At 42.3% G+C, this 22498-nt stretch overlaps 1 protein-coding gene across 2 annotated transcripts; it reads left to right on the forward strand.

Annotated features, from left to right (window-relative positions):
• The first annotated feature begins 315 nt into the window (after positions 1-315).
• CSRP2 (cysteine and glycine rich protein 2) lies at positions 316-20482 on the forward strand. Of its 2 annotated transcripts, none has more exons than XM_010362622.1 (6): positions 316-414; positions 12388-12500; positions 15677-15845; positions 18775-18904; positions 19545-19638; positions 20169-20482. In XM_010362622.1, the coding sequence occupies exons 2-6, from the start codon at positions 12389-12391 to the stop codon at positions 20243-20245; spliced, it is 582 nt and encodes a 193-aa protein (XP_010360924.1). In that variant the 5' UTR covers positions 316-414; position 12388; the 3' UTR covers positions 20246-20482. The 2 variants fall into 2 exon arrangements, with proteins under 2 accessions (XP_010360924.1, XP_010360925.1); XM_010362623.2 differs by having other exon boundaries at positions 333-389.
• The last annotated feature ends 2016 nt before the right edge of the window (positions 20483-22498 follow it).

The following is a 22498-nucleotide window of genomic DNA, read 5'->3' on the forward strand; positions in this document are numbered from 1 at the left end:
GCCGCAGGGCCTCCCTGGAGGGGAAGGAAGTCCCTCTCCAAGTCCCAGTGGCTTTTGGAACTGCCGGGTCCCTTTGGGAGGGAGCAGTCCCGGGACGTGGGAAGATGCCGGGCGGGCGGGAAGCTGCAGGAAGAGGCGGGCCTCCTGCCTTTTGTCTCCTGGTGGCTAGCCCGGAGCCGGGCCGAGGGCAGCCAGCCCGCTACACGCCCCAGCCCGGCAAGCGGCTCCGGGAATACGGCTGGCGGGGCGGGGCGGGGCCGGGAGGAAGGCGGGGCGGACACAGGCCACGCCCACCGGGCGCTCTTTAAAAGGCACCGGCGCGCGCTTCGCCTGGGATCTGGGACTCCGTGGACCGTACCTCCAGCTCAGGCTCGCTAGCTCCGCCTGCGGTACGTGCTCCCGCCTCCGACTCAAGTGAGTAGGGGCGGTGGGGCGGTTCCGCGGCGCTGCCAACCCCAGGGCGGGAGTTGCAGGGGGTTTCCACCGCCTCCTGGGGTCCTGCTGTCGCCCGGCCGGCGCTCCCCGGTCTCCTCCGACATCCCCATCCCGGTCCGCATTTGTGCCCCTGCCAGCCTCCTCACCCCTGCGCCCCAGATTTTCTCTGTCTTGTCCCTCAAACACACCTGCCCTTGTCCCTGAGGCCGCCCGGGCCGTGCGCTGGGATCCCAGGCCCGCGGGGCAGGTAAATAATCTTACGTGACCTTTAGTTTCTCCATGCTGGTTTCTCTGGGGGAGAGGCGGGTCGCGAGTTTCGCGTTTCTGCTAATCCGCCTCTTGGCAGCCGTGGGTCCCCTCGTCCAGCGGCAGGTTCTCTCTGGGGTGGGGGTCTGAGTCTCAGGGCCCCCTCTGCCCGGAGTGTGGTGAGACCGAGGGCGACCTTACCGGGTTCGGTCCCCTAGGGGTGGAATGGGGCTTCTACATCCCCCGCGAGCCCAGGGTACTGCTCCTGCCGCCGTACCCGGCTCCTAGCGGCCCCATTGTTTGGTGGTGCCTGCCCACCAAGCACCGAACCACTCTATGTCGAAAGAACAGCAGGGAAATGTCAGTCGCTCACTCCTAGCTTTTTCCAGAACTTTCTACGATTCAGGTACAAAGAAGAATGCAAGAATGCTTGGTTGTGAAATTATGCGACAGGTCTTGAGAATCACATTCTGGGTTCTCCAGAGCCAGATTCAGGAGCTCCACGTAGGCACCCCCGGGGGGCGGGGGGCGGGCTTTCTAAACCGGCGGATCCCTTTCCCCCTTCTAAACCGGGACATTTGTTAAACGATGTTTATTTAAATGGCTACCCAAAATGTTTAACTTCTTTTATTTGCAGTCTGCAAACCAAGCACATTTTCCCTTTATAAATGCTTTTCGATACAGATTTTTTTTTTTTTTTTTTTTTTTTTTTTTTTTGGCAGGGGCGGTTAGTAATTTTTTAACCCGGGCAGTGAAAATCGTCGTATTTAGTTCTTGACTTTTCCAATTAACCTGTTTTAAAACTCTACTTATAAAATGCCAAGAATTCAAATAGGACAGCCACAAAGTTAGCTGTACTTTGACTCCCGTTTTTCAAGAAAGAGTTGGGTGATAGATTTTGAAAGAGAGAATCTAACATAATTTCAGAACTGCATGCCAACCTACAAAGGATGTTGTGAAGTGCTAAATGGTCTCCCCCAATACTCCTGGGGTCATCGCTCTCGTCCATTGTCACTGATACTTTGTCAGTATTTCTCTGAGTCCTTTCTCCTCTGCATTGTAGTTTTCTTTGCTCTTTTGGTGCTGTGTTACCTTTAAGGCCAGACCTGCGTCACATGAGTCTTTGAAACTCACAGTGCTTTCTTGGGTGCCTTGGACAATTGAATGAAAGAAGGAAGGAAAGAATAAGGTTGTGATTATAGGGAACAAAAATACAATTTGACTCATACAATAGATATTTGCAGATTTGATCTAAAGTTTGTATCATATATTTTTAATGCATTTCTCCAAATGTATTTAACAAATATTGATTGATACTGGTATATGCTAAGTACTGTGCTGAAAGCAGTTCTTGCTGGAGGCCTGCCCTGATGAAATTGCAAAATCAGGAGTTTTAGAAGCTTGAGTCCAGAGGCAACTCTGACACTAAATTGCAATAGTGATCTGGGTCTCTAATTTTTCTTCTTTGTCAAAAGTGAGGTGAATCAAATGAACCCCAAAAGGGAGCCCACTATGAGAGAGGAGGCATGGCTGAAAGGGGCAGGAACGAAGCCAGGCAAGACCAAATTCACACCTCAACTCCAGTACCCATTGGTTTGATGCCCTTGGGCAAATTAACTTTACTTTTTGGCCTCAATACTTCATCGTATAAAATGGGTGTAGTGGCACATGCCTTGCAGGGTTGTCATGAGGCCTGTTGATACTTGTACAAAGCTCAGCCCAGCCTGGGAGTGGTTCCTTGTAACTAGACAAAGTTGTGCACTTGGTTGAATGTGTGTGGGAAAAAGCTATCAGTGAAAGTCTGCTTCAGGAGAGTTGGCTCACACCTGAATAGTGTTTCCTAGACATTGCCTGGAGGCCAGCTTTCTTTATGCAGATTTTCACAGGTTTCCTCAAGGCACCTTACCCTGACTGCCGGCGTGGCATCCCTTGGGTTCTGTTGGGTGGGGATTCCCAGACACCTCTGGGTCTTTGATTACCTAGGTGGGGTTTCTAACTGTTTTTATATCGTGGCACTCCTGTGAGGCCTCCAGACCCCTTCTCAAAATGTCATAACATAAAGTATATGGTACCAAGTTGCCCAACCCCCAGAATTAAAAGGAATTGTGGACTCTGGGTTAAGAATCCTGACTTAAGGGAATGTTTCTCAGTCTGGATGGTGGAGAAGCTGGGCACAATTTCTTTTTTATATATTTTTTCCTCCTCAAATTCCTTTTTACCACAGGCACAGTTTCTGTTTGTTAAAAATTTTATTGTTGTAAGTCACAGAGGAAGAACTAATAGAAGTATACTGTGAATGATCTGGAAAGGATATCAGGTTCCTTGCTTTTTTGTTTACAACCTCATTGTGCCAACAGTACTATTAATTGTCTTTGACTAATAAGAACAGACACCACGTAATTCATTAGGGCCAAATGACTTCCCAGTTCACTATAGGAAAGAGGGCTTCATGGTGGTTTCACAGTACTTCCAAAAGAAAATAAGCACAGAGCAACGAATCCTCATCCAGCACACAGCAGTATAGGAACTACTCAGCTTAAAGAAGAACCTATGCCATAGCCATGGAGGTCAGTACTATATCCGTATTGCTACCAGTGGTTTAGTTTAGCAAAACATCAGTGAAATACTTTTGAATTGGAATTTTATTGGTATTCATTTTTAAGTTGAATTGGTCATTTTACTTTGGTTTCATAGTTATGAGTCATTTAATAGCTTGATGCCTCAGTTTCCCCACTTATAAAATGGGAATAGTGGTAGTGCTTACTTTAGTTGTTATGAGGATTAAATGAGGTAATATAAATATACGTAAAACATATATTAAACTTTATAGAAGTATTTGTAATTATTATTACCTGTCATGTGGCAGACACTATTCTAGGTGTTTTGCATATATTGTTTAATCTCGAAACTGCCTTATATAAATAAGCATTTTCTCCATTTTTAAAATGAGAAAACTAGCAGATCAAATGAACAACCTGTGATCACTGGGCAAATAAACAATAGTCTCAGCATATATATCTAGATCTGATTCCATGAAAAAATCATGCAAATATTGTTTGAATAATTAAATAACTTGTAGTTTTGCACAGATTGTGAATTGCTATCACAGATGCTGGGGATCAGGGTTACTGAGCTTATAGCATAGTTGCATTTTAATTACAATATGGGATTTGGCAGATAGTGATTCAAATCTGTGTCGAATTTTGCTGCACTGTAAATTGAAGACATGAGTGGTAGCAGAATTCAAAAGTAGTAAGAGTGGTGAGGCTGAGGTACACACAGGAGTGTTCACTAGATTAGAAGAGAGTTTTCCTTCAGTGGGGTTAGATTTAGGTTAGCAGAGAGGGGCAATAGCTTTTTGGTTGAAAGTAGCAGTTTGGGTGTGAGAGTGGTGCGCAGAGATCACTTACTGCTAGTTGGGTGGAGAGGAAGCTGTGTAATTTGGTAACTCAAGGATTGAGAATTCTCAGGTCATTTAAATAGTCTCAACCCTTAATGTTCTGTACCTGTCAGATATGGTACTTTTGAGGAAAGCTTGTGGTTCTGCAATCAAAACATGAGCCTGATTTGTTTCTTTGGAGATCTGTGACCTCAGCAAGTCACCCACCTCATCAGTCCCCATCATTTTGGCACCAGGGACCAGTTTTGTGGAGGATGATTTTTTCACGGATGGTGGGGGGATGGTTTTGAGATGAAACTGTTCCACCTCAGATCATCAGGCATTAGATTCTCATAAGGAGTGGGCAACCTAGATACCTCACCTGCACAATTCACAATAGCATTCCTGCTCCTATGATAATCTAATGCTTCCACCGATCTGACAGGAAGCAGAGCTCAGGCGGTAACCCTCCACTCACCTCCTGCTGTGCAGCCTGGTTCCTAGCAGGCCACAGACAAGTAGCAAGTAGCCTGAACACAAAACACAGCTATGGGTCTGTGGCCTGGGGGTTGGGACCCTTGACCTAACTGACTGAACTTGGTATATTCAGGCCCTAAGTATTCCTAAAGGAAAAGGAAGCCCGCCCATTTGTGGAGTACAGGCTCTTTGCCAGGTACTTTACAAACTTCATCTCATTAAATCTTTACAACCACCTATAAGATAGTTCTCATCCATTTCCAAGTTACCTCTGAGGAAGTTAAGGCTCAGAGGTTAAGGAAATTATGCCAAGATCACAGAGCTGATAACTGGCTTTTTCAACCAGCTTGTGTCTATCTGATTCTAAGCTCCGCACTGTTTCTTTTATATCTGGCATGTCTGAAAGGTGGCATGTGTATTGCGGTTTCCATGGCAAAAATAATTAATCGCAGTTCTCTTGATTGTAGAACCTGGACTGAATTTCAGAATCTTTCTCAACGTAGTTTCAGGAATCCACTATCAGTGGATCTGCAAGATGACTGTTCCACCATGCCTGTGAAAGTAAACGGTGCAGAAGCCCTTTTTGCATGCGTCTGTGTCATTTATTGTATTGCTATTATTTGTCCACATGTTTTTACCACCAAAGTAGAACTCTGTGCAAAACGGGCCTTTCCTTATGACCCATTTATCCTCAGCCCCTAGCCCAGTACATGGCTTATGAAATATTGTTGAATTAATACATTTGTATGAGAGCTTCATAAACAGTAAAGCATTTTACAGTGCTTATAAGCTGCCTCTACCCTAGCAAAATCACTTGAGACACAGAAATGAAGTTAGCTGGATGGAAAGGAGGTAAGACAGTTGCCTTGATGGGGAGGGTTTGGGGGATAAGGGAGGAATAGATACGTGAGATGGTAGGGCAAGATGAGTATTGATAACAAAGGTTAGAACATTGCTAAATATTGATACTATCATTTGAGTCCCGACTATGCAAGCATTATCTCATCTATAACTCTATAAAGATGGTACTGTTCTTAACTCTCTAAAAAAGATACTGTTGCCCTAAGTTTACGGATGAGAGAAATGACACTTCCTGGACTCCAAACGTGTTCTTACTTTGCCCTTATGCTAAACTGACTTAAAGGCCAGGTTGAGGATTTGGCTTCAGTAGGAGGAGCCAAATGGAGTATGGAGCTGATCACTAAGACATGAAGAGTTCATCCTTGGTTCAGTGGTATTCACTTCCATAAGAAAAGTAGACTAAGTGGGTAGTTGGGGTAACAGAAGAAAAAATTTGTAGAACAGGCATCAGCTGAAAGCTTAATTTCCGATTAACTATAGCTGTCAAATCCTGGCCTTGCTAAAAAGTCATTGTAACCAGGGACAGTGCTACTAACTTACATTCTTTAACAAGTAACTCCCCCTGGATGTGGCTCAAGATGAGACTGTATTTTATAATAAATTCTCCTTTAGGGGAGATTGGATTACAGTCAGGTTCTAGTGTAATAACAAGGCCCTACATGTAGTAATAAAATGTCAAAGCTTCTGGAGGCATTTAGAATCTGGGTAAATATACAATATAGACTGATTCAATCCAAACTTTTAGTTTCAGAGCAGATAATTTAAACTTTAAATGGTAACATATAGATTTGAATTTCATAGATTCAAGTCATTCCCATTCTAAAGACAGACAGTAAATGCAGCACTAATGGTATGAGCATGGCCCAGGTAGTCAGCTGTCAGTTATGATACGGCTCTCATGAGTGCAGGAACACAAGGGTTCTTGGTCCTCCCGCCGGTTTAGATAAAACGACACAGACACACATGGAGTGGTTTTAAGGAGCGGAGAGTTTAATAAGCAAGAAGGGAGAAGACAGAAGGAAGAAGCTCCCCAGTACAGAGACAGAGGGAGGGCAACTCCAAAGCCCAAAGAGGAGGTTCCCACCTACCAGGGATACCAGCCAGGTATATTTGCAGAGGCTGGAGGAGACGATGTCTGATTTACATAGGGCTTAGGGGATTGGTTTGACCAGGCATATCATTCACGTAGTCCAAGAAAAAGCTGGCCCTCACACCCTAGCTTTTTAATATGCAAATACAGGGCGCCATGATGTTCCACACACGTGAAGATATGTAGGGGCTGCCATGTGACCAGACACAGGTAGGGCATTTGCATGACTCACATGGCCTGCATTTGCATATCAAAGGTTGCCGGTCTGGCTCTAGGAGCCAGGGCTTTACAAGAAACTTTTCCAGAGATGCTTTAAAAAAGGAAAGCTTCCCAAGGACCCCTTTTCCTCTCTATCTGCCTAAAGTAATTTCTTAATAACTCCTACCACAGTTATCTAGAGAATGAGGTAACTAACTGTACCATAAGATGACTCAGACTTAGACTATATGAGTTTTTCCCCATGGTTGAGTCTTATGAATTTTGGGTGGTATCTTAGGCTAAGGAGAGGCAGCAAGGAGAAATTGTACTTAGGTGTTCAGATATAAATCACATTGTAACATCTAATACAGTGGATCAGTCATAGTGTGGAACTCTATCAGGCACTGAAAAACAAGGAACAAGACTGAGAAACAGAATTTGCCCTATTTTATCAGATGTAAAGTGGGATTGTATTTTTGTTCTTACCATTCTGTAAATGAATGCATAGGATTTGGGAAAGGCATGCAGCCCAGTTTTGCTTAGTGCAAATCCAGTTTGCTGTGATTAATGACAGCTGTAGTGGAGTAGTGCGGCCAAAGGCTTGTAAGAAAAATGAAGACTTTTTTTTTTTTTTTTTTTAATGCACAGTAATGCCAAGAGTGACAGAAATGGAAGATCATCACACTTCTTCCAGCCAAATTCAGGAAATGTCCATTAGAGGTTCAAGCTAAAAGTGTAAATTTGAACTTTGTTTCTTAGACAGTCACCACCATATGTAGAACTGTTGCTTTACTTTGGAGTGCATTTTAATGTCCCCCAAAAGGAAGGTTTATAGTGACCAATCAGCTCAGTTTTTTCCTTACCTTGTTTGTTGCTCTGCAGCTATGTTCTAGGTGCTTGTTGGTGGGTTTTCCTACTAGAGTACTGATAGCAGGCCGGATAGAGTGAGATGTCCCCTTTGTCTTCAAGCTGACAGCTACTGGGTTCCTGCCAAGGCATTTGCTTACCTTATCTTACCTTCACAATATTTCTGTGGGTGGAGAGAGCCACCTGTCCCCATTTTTAGCTTGAGGAAATGAAGCCCGAGGTTGCGCAGCTGTGATAACGGTGGCGTTAACTCAGGTGTGCTTAAACCAGTCAATCTACTTACTCTCCCTCATCCCTTCCATTATGAAATATTTCAGGCATACAAAGTAGAGAACAATATAAGGAATATTCAACTATCCCCATCCACTGTTTTTTTTTTTTTTTTCATCTTGCTCTGTTGCCCAGGCTGGAGTGCAGTGGTGCGATCATAGCTCACTGTAGTCTTGACATGCCTGGCATAAGCAATCCTCCCCCTTCAGCCTCCCAAGAAGCTGGGACCAGAGATGTGTGCCACCACGCCTGGCTAATTTCTTTTTAAATTTGTTTTAAATATAGGTAATATAGGGTCTCCCTATGTTACCCAGACTGGTCTTGAGCTCCTGGACTCAAGCAGTCCTCCTGCCTCAGCCTTCCAAAGCGTTGGGATTACAGGCATGAGCCACCACGCCTGGCTCCCTATCCATCTTAAAAAAAAATGTAAATCCAACTGAAACTTTCTGAGGATGCTCTTTATGTTACATCATTTCCCTCTGTCACAGAAAAGGTTATTTAGAAATCCTTAGGAAAGTCCTTAAACTGGATAGAACTGTAATGTTTTGATATATGCACATACTCTGGTAGATGGTGTGGAGAATACAGAGATGTGGTCTGCACCCTCAAGGGACCAGAAACTTATTGCACAGTAAGTTGAATGCTGTGGAACTTGGGTAAGTATTTCCTGAAAAGCTGACACATTCACGTTTGGCTGGTGCAGTTAACTTAGAGTAAGTTCGTTTAAAGAAACCCTGAATTACATAAAGAAAGGGAAGATATTCCTTCTGTCTTAAAAATCCAGGCTGTTCTTCAATGGTATGGAAGAGGTTATTAGTTGCGTTTAATAACAAGGTTATTAGTTGTGTTTTCCTTTTAATGTATTTTTAAGTGTTATTCAAAGACAGTATAGTCTAACCTCAGTCGTGATAGCAATCTGGCTTCTTACTGGTGATTGCTCCAAAGTAAATATGTGTGAAATGAAAAATACCAAGTTGGTATTAACAGTTCACTTTTTAATATGAGAAATGCTTCAATAATAGAAATGCCTTGACAACAACAAAGTATGTTAAGAACCAGTTGATACTTGGGATCCAATATAAGTAATTGTAGTGTCATTACCTATAGGCCTGGATTCTGGCCTTTGGTTCTGCAGGAATCATGAGGGAACTTCCAGCAGATGGCTGTTGCATCTATGAGCATTCAGAATACAGGTAACTTTGGAGGCAAGGGGCAAAGTCAGTGTCACTAACTGTACTACAAACACAGGTCAGTGCAGGCTGTTGGAGCCAAGGCTTTATGTCTTAAGTTTCACAGCCAGGCTTATGTTTCAGTCTGGATTTAAACAATGGAGTGCCTGTCTCCAGGGAGGAGAATAAAAGATTTATGCAACTACAAAAGGAAAGCTTGTAAACATGTCCTATTGTTGCAAGATACTGATCCTATGTGGATGCCTTCATGGTAAGCCTGGTAACATTTGTGGACCCTTGGAATGACTTTGTTCCTGTCTGGTTAAGAGAAGTTGGCTTTTTGCAAATTCAGACTTACAGTTTAGTGGTAACAAGCCATAGCAGTCAGGGGCGTGTGTGTGTGTCTGTGTGTATGTGTGGTGTGTGTGTGTTGTTTTAAGGAACAGGAGCTCCAATTCCAAATGACTTAAGAAGGGAATTTACTGGCTCATAACTGAGGCATGCAGGATAAGATAAGGCACAGTTGATTGGCCGTGACTGAGTCACATGCCCAGCCCTGGGGTTGGGGATTGCTATGGTTGGAGTGTTTTTGTCCCCTCTGAGAATCATGTTAAAACAATTCCCAATTCTACAACGTTGGGAGTTGGGCCTAATGGGAGATGTTTAGGTCCTGAGGGATCCACTCTCTTGAAAGGATTAGTACCACCATAAAAAGGTCTGGTGGGAGCGGGTTCACCCTCTTCTGTTCTTCTGCCATGTAAGATACAGTGTTCCTGACCTCCAGAGGATGCTACATTGGAGGCACCATTTTGTAGCACAGATGGGGCCCTTAGCAGACACTAAACCTGCCGTACCTTGATCTTGGACTTCCCAGCCTTCAAATCTTTATATTCTCAGTCTATTCTTTATAAATTACCTGGTCTCTGGTATCCTGTTATAGCAACACGAAACAGACGAAGATGGGGTAGAATCAATACCATCTAAAACCAGTGCTTTTCAAACCACCTATGGTAAATGTGTTAGTCTGTTGTCACGCTGCTAATAAAGACATACCTGAGACTGGGTAATTTATAAAGGAAAGTAGTTTAATTGACTCACAGTTCCACATGGTTGGGGAGGCCTCACAATTATGGCAGAAGGTGAATGAGGATCAAAGTCACATCTCACATGGCAGCAGGCAAGAGAGTGCGTGCAGGGGAACTCCCCTTTATAAAACCATCAGATCTTGTGAGACTTATTCACTATCATGAGACCAGCACACCAAAGACCCGCCCCCAGGATTCAGTTACCTCCCACCAGGTCCCTCCCACAACACATGGGAATTATGGGAGCTGTAATTCCAGATGAGATTTGGGTGGGGACACAGCCAAACCATATCAGTAAAGGACTGTTATTTTTAATTTCCAAGACAGACTGATGACTCTGTTCAACAAGATGAGTTCACTGATCTTCTCTTAGTTCTTGTGGCATAAAAGTTTCTAAATGCTTACCTGAATTTTGTCTCAAATTGGTAACAAGAAGAGTGGCCCATCCATCACCAGGAGACCACATTTTAATAAGCACTTCTCTAAACCACACGGTCTAAGAAAGAGATGGCTGCTTTTCCAGAAGACAGTCTAGGGAAGGTATCACCAGAAGAGAGGCAAGAGAATACTGAGTGCTGGAAAGTTTCCCACCGCGGTGATCAGCTCCATTAATCTTTCTTTTGGAAAGGCCTCATCTTTGTGTTCAGGAAATTGTCAGGTTCTGGATCACCTTAATGGGGTAGGATGAGAATTCCCCACATCCCTTTTGATTTTAAGGATTGGAGACTCTAAATTTAGTCTTTTCTACTTAGCAGCACTCTGTTTCCCTTCTCTTTCTAGCCAGGTTTAGGTTAGTAAGAGGCCTCGGCCTTATTAGCCACCTGTTTCCTAGAGAGGCAAGCAACCTATCTAAGGAGACTTAACAGGCAAGGGCTGCAAATGTCACTCTACAGAAGGAAGCCCGAAAAGGATGACGGGGAAAGGGGAATTAATCGCTTGTGTTTTTAGATACCACTCAGGGCAGGGCAGACATAACATGCCTTCTTAGCAGGATGACTTTCTATATTGGTTAAGGCATCTGAGGAAGCTGGTCATTCAGAACCAGGCTTTTTTTTTTTTTTTTTTTTTTTTTTTGTCAGTCTCACTCTATCACCCAGGCTAGAGTGCAGTGGTGCAATCTTGGCTCAATGCAACCTCCACTTCCTGGTTCGAGCAATTCTCCTGCCTCAGCCTCCCAAGTAGCTGGGATTGCAGGCATCCGCCACCACACCTGGCTAATGTTTTTGTTTTTTTTTTTTTAATTTAGTAGAGACATGGTTTCACTGTGTTGGTCAGGCTGGTCTTAAATTCCTGACCTCTGGCGATCCTCCCACCTTGGCCTCCCAAAATGTTGGGATTACAGGCATGAGCCACCATGCCCCGCCAGAACCAGGCATTTTAAAGTGGTCGAGGCAGACCAATTTGTTGAGAAGGGAGATGAGAAAATGTTGGCCCTACATGACAGCAAGACAGCCTAGGATCTGTACTTCCAGCTTGCCCTTTACAGCAGGCCATACTGTTCAGAGGCTATTCCTGCATGCTCAGCAAACAGTTCAATTGGTAGAAGGGAACTTGTGGCACATTCTGTATGGCCTGACTGACTTGTCAAAGAGGAAAACCCAACTGTTGGCTGGACTAGTGGGCCTTGGGGTTAGTGAAGCATAGAAACTTAAGCCAGAGCCATCTGGATGGGCGTTTGTTGTGGTTACAGCAAAGGCTCCGTGCATGCAGTTGTATGAGTCACAGACACAACTATTTACGCTACAATCATGTAATTTCAGCAAACAAATGTAAAACTTGTTCTTGCAGGGCAACACACTTTCTTCCCTAGAAAGCGTGTCATAGCTTATATATGTTAAATGTTAAGAATTTAGTGTTGTCACAATGCATTATAAACATGTAATTAAGACCTCCACCCAAGGGTAAGATCTTCAGCTGAGTTTTAAAAACATGTTTATTAAAAATGGGCATGTTAGGGAGGGGGACAAAGCTTGGCTTTCCCCTCCCCACGCTTCTTTCTTAACTCCTGTGGAGTCTAATGGCATAGTTTGTTTTGTTCCTGGTGACCTGTACTGCTGTATTGAATGCAGGTCCTTTGTCTGGCAGGAAAAAAAAAAAATCTTGTGCACGACAAAGCCAGTTTCCTAATGTAAGAGTTGTGATTTGGGAGAGGAGACGAGGTTATTTTGGAGGAACGCAGGTCTTTGAAAGATGTGGTTAGAGAGGTTCATAAAGAAACAAAAATCTGCAGCTGTCCCTGGGCTTAAACAGCCCTCTAGGGAGCCTTACGACCAGCACAGGGACATTCTAATGAAGCCTTTATTCCTTCAGAATGCCTGTCTGGGGAGGTGGAAACAAGTGTGGGGCCTGCGGGAGGACCGTGTACCACGCAGAAGAGGTGCAGTGTGATGGCAGGAGCTTCCACCGCTGCTGCTTTCTCTGCAGTAAGTAGTTCCCCGTGTTCCACCTCTGACGGAATCTGTATGTACAAAGCTTCAATATGCCTATTTAAGGAAAAATTGTGGTTTTGCAAACAAAGATCATTTAGAAAGCACGAATGGTTTTTACCAGTCGTCTTAGATGCTGTAAATGCCGAGGCTAGCAGCGAAGACAGGAGGGGTGGCCCAAGACACACAGCCTCCCTTTGTGTCCCCATAGCTCTTGGCCTCTGTTTTGGCCTTTACTTTGTTAACACATCTGTCTCCACCACCTCACTGAGAGCTGCGTGTCGCTTATGCGGTCTGGCACCTAGCACGGTTTCTGGCACATTGCAAGCGCTTAGCTCCCATTTTTGAGTAAATGAATTGCTCATCATCCAGCCCACCTTTCTCTTTCTCAGGTTCCCTTTAATGACAACAAAGTCTTCAGTTTTAAAACTGTAGAGTAGCAGCTTAAGAAAGCACATCATTAATCATCTTCTGATTTAATGACAGAATTTTCTTCAGTGAATGATTATGTCAGATAAACCCACCCATACAGACAGATGTTTGCCTTATCAATAGTATTGTGCAGGGAAAATTCCTACAGAAAACCATAGGTTAAAAATTGATTACGTTGAGAAATAATCATCAGGAAAAGACTTCTTTTCTCAAATTTGAATTGTCCTTGTACCTCATTGGAGCCAGCATTCAAGGTATCTGGACCTCTTTAATAGCATAACTGCTTTGCAGACAACCAGAAGCAGACAACAGAAAGTTGCAGTTACAACAAAATAAGAATACTACATAGGAATGTTTCCTGTGTATGCCTCCATAATAATTATGCTACTGTTCCTCAGAAGACTTGGTTTAATCATTTCTTTTAGAAGTTACTTTTTTAAAAAAGGAATCTATTTTTCAGCAGGCTTGTAACCAAGAAAGTATGGAAACAGAATGCAAATACTTTAGAAATTGCTCTCAGTTTCATGTGTCTAGGTTAAGCCACAATGTCTACACCATAATAAAACAACACATACGTGTATGCTGTTGACATTTGTTTTACTAAATGTCAAGTTCTTTACTGGTCATTTCTACCAATCCTTTCTAATATTTGTCTCTGCTGACTAAAGCCTTTTAAGGAAATAATTCAGAGTAGTTTGCAGACCTATGAGAATTTTACTGCAGAGAACAGGGATGAGGACTGGGGAAGAAAGGGGTGGTTATATAGTAACATTTTCATATACCTACACTTGTTTTGGTTCATGCAGGTTTTTCAAAACAGTTTTTACATTTATTTACATTTATTCTGTCTGTTAAGGGTAGTTGTCCTTCAGCAGTGCATGGTGTTAGCTTAAGTATGGTTTAAGATATAGTTATCTTTAGTATTTTGTATTTCAGCATTTGAGCCTCAACAGTTAGATTCCAGAGTAGATGTCATTTCATTCTACCATAGAAGACTTTAAGATAATAGAACCTTCAAAATTTAACTCTATTTTAAACCAGCCAGCTAGTCCTCCTTCCCTCCCTTCCTCTTTGCTGTCCTTCCTTTTGTCCTCCTTTTTTTGTTGTTTTTAGTTTTTTTTTTTTTTTAAGTGGAATCTCGCTCTGTCGCCCAGGCTGGAGTGCAGTGGCGCGATCTTGGCTCACTGCAAGCTCTGCCTCCCGGGTTCATGCCATTCTCCTGCCTCAGCCTGCCAAGTAGCTGGGACTACTGGCGCCCACCACCACGCCCTGCTAATTTTTTGTCTTTTTAGTAGAGACGGGGTTTCACTGTCTTAGCCAGGATGGTCTCCATCTCCTGACCTCGTGATCCACCTGCCTCAGCCTCCCAAAGTGCTGGGATTACAGGCGTCAGCCACTCGCCTGGCCTTGTTCTCCTTCCTTTTATTCAAGCCCCCCCTTTTATTTTTCTTACTTTTAATTTTTATGGGTACATAGTAGGTATATATATTTATGGGGTACATGAGGTATTTTGCTACAGGCATACAATGTATGTTAATCACATCATCTTAAATGAGGTATCTGTCACCTCAAGTATTATTTTCTTGTTACCAACATTCCAGTTATACTCTCTTATTTTTAAATGTACAATGAATGATTGTTGACTGTAATCATCCTGTTGTGCTATCAAATACTAAATCTTATTCATTCTATTTAACTATATTTGTATACCCATTAACTCTCCCCACTTCCCTCCCGACACCGTACCCTTCGGAGCCTCTGGTAACCGATCATTCTACTCTGCATCATCATACGATTGTCTTTTAAGTAAGGGGGAGAAATTCTGATCTTTGATTTCCAGCTGCCAGATTGTGCTACCAGTGAGTTTCCTCACAATTTACTTTTTTGTCAAGCTTAATTGAAGTTTTAGAAAGTGAAATAATGTCTGGATGAAACATGATGACATTTGGCATTTTTATGAAGTGGGACGCGTGGAAATGTCCTGTGGCAAGAGATCCATCAAGAAAGAATGCATTCTCCTTTGGGACAGAAGGGAAAACAAATGCAGACTTTAAAGCACTTGACGATTTTCAGACAGGCTCATCACTGCTGGAGAAGCTGCTGGGGAGAGGAAAGGGTGATACTTCTTGCCAGTCTAGACTAGTGATGAAAACTAGAATTCAGGATTTAAAACTATTTTTATCCTGGGGGTGCCTACTGGGGAGGAAAGGATACAGAGGCAAGTCCCTCAAGGCACTGAGCTACCCTTCTGTTCTTTGTTAGGTTGTGATTTAACAGTACTTGGTAAGACAAGGCTGAAAAGATTAAGAGTGTTGAAGGTTGGGAGCAAGGTGGTGTTTTATTCCTTTTGTTTAAGTAATTTATAGCCACCTCTGAAACTTTGCTCCCTTAATATCATCTCCCAGAAAGGGAAATCATAGTAAAAGTTTGATCGGCACCATAGGAAAGGGAATACAAAATAAATGAAACAAACTAAAAGTAAATAAAGCTTGAGGCTTCTGGATGTTATATTCTGATACATTTCTGAAGCAACTGTCCTATCTGTGGAGGAATGTAAATAATCCTCAAATGTAGCTGGCCAGTCCAGATGCTGTCTCATGGCTTTTGGGAAGCCACAGGATAAACCAGGAATGTGAGGGAGCCTCAGCCTTTACCATTTGTAGGCCATGTGTATGCCACCATTGTTCTAAGGAAAAAGGCGTCTTTGGAACATGTGTAAAGTCTAACTTTTTCTCCTGCAGTGGTTTGCAGGAAAAATTTAGATAGCACAACAGTGGCAATTCACGATGAAGAGATCTACTGCAAATCCTGCTACGGAAAGAAATATGGGCCAAAAGGCTACGGTTACGGCCAGGGCGCTGGCACGCTTAACATGGACCGTGGCGAGAGGCTGGGCATCAAGCCAGAGAGGTGAGTTGGGAGACTGTTGGTTACCTTCAGAAATGAGTTGCGACAGTTAGTGCCGCTTGCTGAACAGGAACCTGGGAGTCTCCAGATTTTTAGTTGAAACTAAGTAAATAAAATGGGACTCTGATTTTCTAATGTAAACTAGTGACTATTCTTTAAGTTCAAAATATTGACAGTTTTGGACCTAACAAAGTTCTTATTAATAATTCCAGTGATTTCTGTTCCTGGCTTTATAGCATTCCAAGCTGTATCAAGGAGTCCTGTTCTCAAAAGCAAGTGATTTATATTTACTTCTATTTCGCAGCACCTTGGAGACCGGATGTCATGAAATTAAATGGTAGAGAAATGTGCTGTGTGAATCATGAGAGGCGTTTCTCATGTGCAGTGTAAGCAGTCAATGCTAATTCGTCAGTCCCTCCTTCTATGTAAACATTTTTCATCAAGAAATCATTTTTCTCTAACTTAAAAATGGAAATTATTTCTTGTTTTTGATTATTTGAGAGAGTAGTATTAAACTTTAAAGGCTTTGGTGCTAACATATCAAGGTGCTAAATTTGTTAAAGTTCACTTAGTATTTCATATTCAGGTTAAATAACTTCCTTGTTTAGAATTCCCCCCCCCACACACACTTTTTTTTGTGTGTGACAGAGTCTCACTCTGTCACCCAAGCTGGAGGAGTGCACTGGTGCAGTCTCAGCTCACTGCAACCTCTGCGTCCCAGGTTCAAGTGATTCTCTTGTCTCAGCCTCCTGAGTAGCTGGGATTACAGGCACCCACCACCACGCCTGACTTAATTTTTGTATTTTTTGTAGAGGTGGGGTTTCACCATATTGGCCAGGCTCGTCTCGAACTCCTGGCCTCAAGTGATCCACTTACCTCGGCCTCCCGAAGTTCTGGGATTACAAGGATGAGCCACTGTGCCCAATCTGGAATTTCCTCTTAATTCCTATTTTTAACCCATTGATTCTACTTTTTGAACTTAACATTTTCACATCCATTTTATATTGAAAAGTCCAAAATTGGTGTAATAGTCCAACAAAATGGCCCTTGGACAAGACCATAAACCGTGCCAGTCACTGTGCAGCATTAGCATATGTTAACTCGTGTAATCCTCACAACAGTCCTACAGCAGAGGGCATCCTCTCTTTCTTCAGAAGAAATGAAGACAAGAAAAATTAAGTAAAAACTTTGCCCAAAGTCACACTGTTAGTTAATTGTAGAGCCTGGAACTTAACCTAGTCTAACTCCAAACCTTATGACCTGAATGAAACATGGTGCTTGGCTTGGCTAAAATAATGATTACCATGTATTGAGTCCCTGTTGTCTGTTGAACATTTATCTTCATTCTGTATAATCCTCAGAGTAACTCTGAGGTATAGATACTTTGTCCGTTTTATAGATGACACTAAGAGTCAGGTCACATAAATAAGTGAGAGAGCCAGGATTTGAACCAATGTCCATTTGGTTCCAAAATCTGTTCTCTTCCAACTGCAGTATGTACTACATTGAGGCTCACCTCTGTGTTCTTTGAGCTTCTTCCACCCTCAGAGTTTCTGGGCCATGATGCCCAGCTTACCTTTTTATCTTTATTAAAATTTGTTTTACTTGCTCTGCTCTCCTTTTCCATCTTGTTACATCTAATTTTGTGTTCTAAAGGTTTTATTGAAAACCTTTTAAAATTTAAAGCACAAAGACCAGTGAGCCCTCCTTTATTTATTATTATTATTATTATTATTTTTTTTATTAAATATAGACAGGGCCTTGCTATGTTGCCCAGGCTGGCCTCAAACTCCTGAGTTCAAGTTATCCTTCTACATTGGCCCCCCAAAGTGCTAGGAAGACATTGTTTTTCCAGTAGGAAAAATTAACAGTTGTGGAGTGCTGTCATCTTATCTGCTCAGCTAATTTATAAGGTTCTAAAAGGGCTTTAAAAAAAAAAAAAGTCTTCTCCCATCCTGGCTAACATGATGAAACCCCGCCTCCACCAAAAAATACAAAAAAATTAGCTAGGCGTGATGGCGGGTGCCTGTAGTCCCAGCTACTTGGGAGGCTGAGGCAGGAGAATGGCGTGAACCTGCGAGGTGGAGCTTGCAGTGAACCGAGATCACGCCACTGCACTCCAGCCTGGGCAAGAGCGAGACTCCGTCTCAAAAAAAAAAAAAAAAAAAAAAAAAAAAAAAAAAAAAAAAGTCTTCTCAAAGCCCGAGGGTATTCTGCACATACTAGGTACACCTTACTGCATGGAAACAGTTACTACTGATAGCAAGAAATATGGTTTACTCAGTGATCTGTAAATAGTGACAGAACTACCACCCTTATCAGAGAACAATGAAAGATAAACAAATCGCATAGTAATAATAAAAATTTCCAAAATATTTTTCCATGAAGAAAGTTGGCTGTTCACATTTTCCTCTATTCAAGATATACGGGGAGACTAAGTAATCTATAAAACATGCTTAACTTTCTTAGTTATAGACCAAAGTCAACTTACCTATTTGTGGAATTTTTAAACTGCTTAACAGTGATTTTTCCAACTCTTGTGAAGTAAAAAGTTAGCTATGATTCCAGTGATATTCTGAAGTAAAAATATATGCTCTGGTAAGTTTTAATAAACCATAATATAACTGCTTAGTTTAGAGGCCAACACTGAGGATTAAATGAATTCCGTATAGACTCAGAGGGACAGATCTTTAAGTTTGGGTCCCTGTCTGGTTTTTGTAATAATAAATGAGCCCACAGATAGGTTCAAGCAGTAACTCTGGCTGGCACCTGAGTCATTTCTTCTTTATTCCCTCCCCTGTCCTGGGCTGCGAAGGCCTCCAGCTTGGAGGCAATATAGCGGTTAAGTCCCGGAGTTCCATTGTTCCTGCCTTGTGTACTCAAAAGGGCCCTGTGGAAACTCTTGCCTACTTTTTTCCCCTCTTTCCACAAGTGTTCAGCCTCACAGGCCTACAACAAATCCAAACACTTCTAAATTTGCTCAGAAATATGGAGGTGCCGAGAAGTGTTCCAGATGCGGGGATTCTGTATATGCTGCCGAGAAGATAATTGGAGCTGGAAAGGTAAAGTGCTATTTCGAATTAATAACAGCAAATGAATCCTCTCTGCTCCTTTTCTCCCCCTAACCCTTCCACATTTCTTGCTTGGGTTATGTCTTATAAATCAGTGTCCTATATGAAACTTTTCTTTAAATGCATTTCCATCAGAATTACTAACTTTTTTGAAGTGATTCCCTTATTTGACAAGTCACTTTTATGTTTAAAAGAACCTGTTTTCATAGGGGGCACTCCTGAAGGTTAAACTTTAAAAGGCCAGACTCTAAGGGAATCTCCAGGTTATTCAATATAGTGAAAAAAGCAGGAATCCGAGTCAGGACACCTGATGCGAATTCAGTGTATGAATTTGGAAAAGTTACCAGCTAACCTCTTTGAGCTGCACTGTTCTTGGCCAGATAGAAGATGGTCTCTTTAAAGGAGACTGGGCTTGTGCTTAGCACTGAGGCTGCTCTTAGGGAAACAGCCTTTCTGTGGGTGATCAGGAAGGCAGATACTGAGGTCTGGTTTCAGCCTTCTCATTGGAGCTGAACCACAGAAGTCAGGAGTTTGCTTTGGGGTGATCATGCTGAGCCACTTCTTGCCACACATCTTATTGAACTGTAGGAAACAGACCTCTCAAACATGCTGACACATTCATCTCTTCCAGCCTTGGCACAAAAACTGTTTCCGGTGTGCAAAGTGTGGGAAGAGTCTTGAATCAACAACTCTGACTGAAAAAGAAGGTGAAATCTATTGTAAAGGTAAAATTAATTTCAGTTACTGCTGTCCATATGAATATCCCATATGGTTATTTAATGAAATGTCACTGGTTTAAAAAAAAAAAAAAGAAAAAGAAAGGGGTGCCACTATTTGAAAATAAAATATCCCAAGATGCTTATAGATGACAGAGAACCACAGATAAAAATCTTAAGTTCCTGATCATCTAAAACTCCCCCTAGATAAAAACACTACAAATAGCCATCTTTTGCCTTCATCTCTTGAGCAAAGCGTAAGTATATGGAAGAAAATAGACAAATACATACCTTACCTGGCCTGACTCATGCTTGCAACTTAGCAAGACCACGCTGAACACTATGGAGCCAGAATGTGTGGACTTGTCTTTATAGCTTTAATATATTTAGTACATGACCTATTTAACATCGTAAATAAATTGAGCCCTTTTACACAGCAGTTTGTTTAATTTATGGGGGTTTATTGAGTGGGTCTTCAGCAGTGTTAGCAAAGCTTAATGGACTTGCACTAACTATCCTTCCTCCCTTTTCCTTTATAGGATGCTATGCAAAGAACTTTGGGCCCAAGGGATTTGGCTATGGCCAAGGAGCAGGGGCTCTTGTTCATGCCCAGTAAGGTGTAAACCCTGAACTAAACATCACACACTGAGAATCTCTTCATAACCTAGGCACAGATAATCTTTAACACTAAACTACTGTGAAATTCTACCAGCATTAAGTACTGTATATTGCCCTGTACTTGGATAGGCTGGCTAACTTGTAGGAAGAGAGCACTGTATCGAATCCTTTTGCTTTATTCACCAGCATTTTGGGGGAACATTTCTTTTACATTTTAAATAAAACTTCAGCTTGATTTGGGTGTTCATTGTCTTTTAATTAATCTTTTGGAGGAGAGGCTCTGATTTCAGTTAGTGGAAAATCATTTGGGTCCCTACCTTTGTTACCCCATTACCCAGTTGACTAATGTTTGCATTACAACTGTTGAAAAGGATCTCTGTCTCAAGCAGGCAAGTGCGCCTTAAGAGTAAAGGTTGCTAGGCAACAGGCATCGCCATTTCAGCTCCTCAAAGCTGGTGTTCAGCAGTGCAGCATCTCCTCCTTTTCCTCCCCACTGTATTCTTAAGTTCTTTTGATTAATCTATACCTAAAATTCAGTACAACCTGCGGGCAACTATAGAATCTGAGACTTAGTATGATCCTTTTTAAAGACTCTCCACTGTGATCTAATAGATGGTGACCTACTAAATCCTGGAAACAGGGGTGTTTCACACATTCTGATTCTGTATAAGTAGCAAAGAATGTTGCATTGTCTGGGCACATTCAGCTGGCTTCGGTAGAAGAGGAGCATTAGACTTTATAAGGTATGGTTTCATTATTCCCCCAGAAAGTTTAGTTCTTTACTAGAGATTCAATCCAACTCCCTCACCCCCAGGAGCAGAGTGTGTAATAGGTGTAATGTGTATCTGTACTGTGTGTTAGTGTGTTAGGAAAATGGAACCAGCCGTGAACACATCTTAATCTTTTCCAAGGTTCATTTTAACATACTATACTGTGTGAGTCTCGCTCTCTTGCCCAGGGTGGAGTGCAGTGGTATGATCTCAGCTCACTGCAACCTCCACTTCCTGGGTTCCAGCGATTCTTGTGCCTCAGTCTCCTGAGCAGCAGGAACTACAGGCATGCCACTACACCCAGCTAATTTTTATTTTTTTAGTAGAGATGGGGTTTCATCATGTCGTCCAGGCTGGTCTTGGAACTCTTGGCCTCAAGTGATCTGCCCACCTCAGCTTTCCAAAGTGCTGGGATTACGGGCATGCGCGGCCAATATATTGCTTTTTTGAAAAGCTAAGGGTGATATGATATGTATGACATCAAAAAAAAAGCAGAAAGGAAGTGGGAGGAAGTTGGTGGACGGTGTACTGGGTGCTTATTTCACATCATAGCCTTGAACAACTTCAGGTGTTTTATGAGGCATACCAGTTCCATCACGGTGGGGCAGGAAAGGTAGTTAAGCAGGCTGGGAAATAGTTAATTGGCAATAAAAGAGGCTGAAGGAGAGGAGTTATTAACTTCTGATTCTGTATGTGGTAGAACATGTCCACAAATTATTTGACCTTCCCATCAAATGATAGTCTAATTGCCCTCTCTTTGAATAAAGGCCCACCTTAGTGACTCATTCTTAGTATATTGGATAAGGCTAGGTTAGAAAAGACAATACAGCTTTTCCTGCCTCTTCCTCTTAGGATGCTTACTCTTGGAATTCAGCCATGTTCTGAGAAAGCCCTGACTACATGGGGAAACCACATGTAGGCATATTACTGCCATAGCTTCAGCTGAGATCTCATTCAACAGTCATGTCAACCACCAGGCATGTGAGTAAAGCAGCCTTCCGATTATTTTAGTCTCTGTTAAGCCCTGACCAAATTGCTAATCTACAAACAAAAATGTTTTAGATCACCAAATTTTGGGGTAGTTTGTTAGCATTCCTACCATGTTTCCCAAACTCCACTGGAGTTGCTAGTAGATATTCAAGAGGAAAAACAATGTAAATGAAGTTTCCAGGTGACTGGTAATTTGAGATTTCTGTCTGGTAAAATAAGATATCCATTCATATTTTAAATCATTCTTGATTAAATTGGGAGCCATGGCAAAATAGCTACTCCACTGTGAGATTAGTTTCCAGTGGTTCCAGGAGTGGAAAAAGGAATTTGGCTTTGGGCCAGACTGTTTTGGGAGGAATCACTTGGTCATTTGGATGTAAGTCAGTAGCCCCAAAGTAATCCGAATGCAATATTAAAGTGCTGCATGTCACAAAATACATATTTTAAAAACTACCCCTTATGTTGGTTTGGTATATTTATGGAGGACTGCT

This window comes from Rhinopithecus roxellana, chromosome 10 (genome assembly GCF_007565055.1).
Source record: "Rhinopithecus roxellana isolate Shanxi Qingling chromosome 10, ASM756505v1, whole genome shotgun sequence".
NCBI classification, from domain to species: domain Eukaryota; kingdom Metazoa; phylum Chordata; class Mammalia; order Primates; family Cercopithecidae; genus Rhinopithecus; species Rhinopithecus roxellana.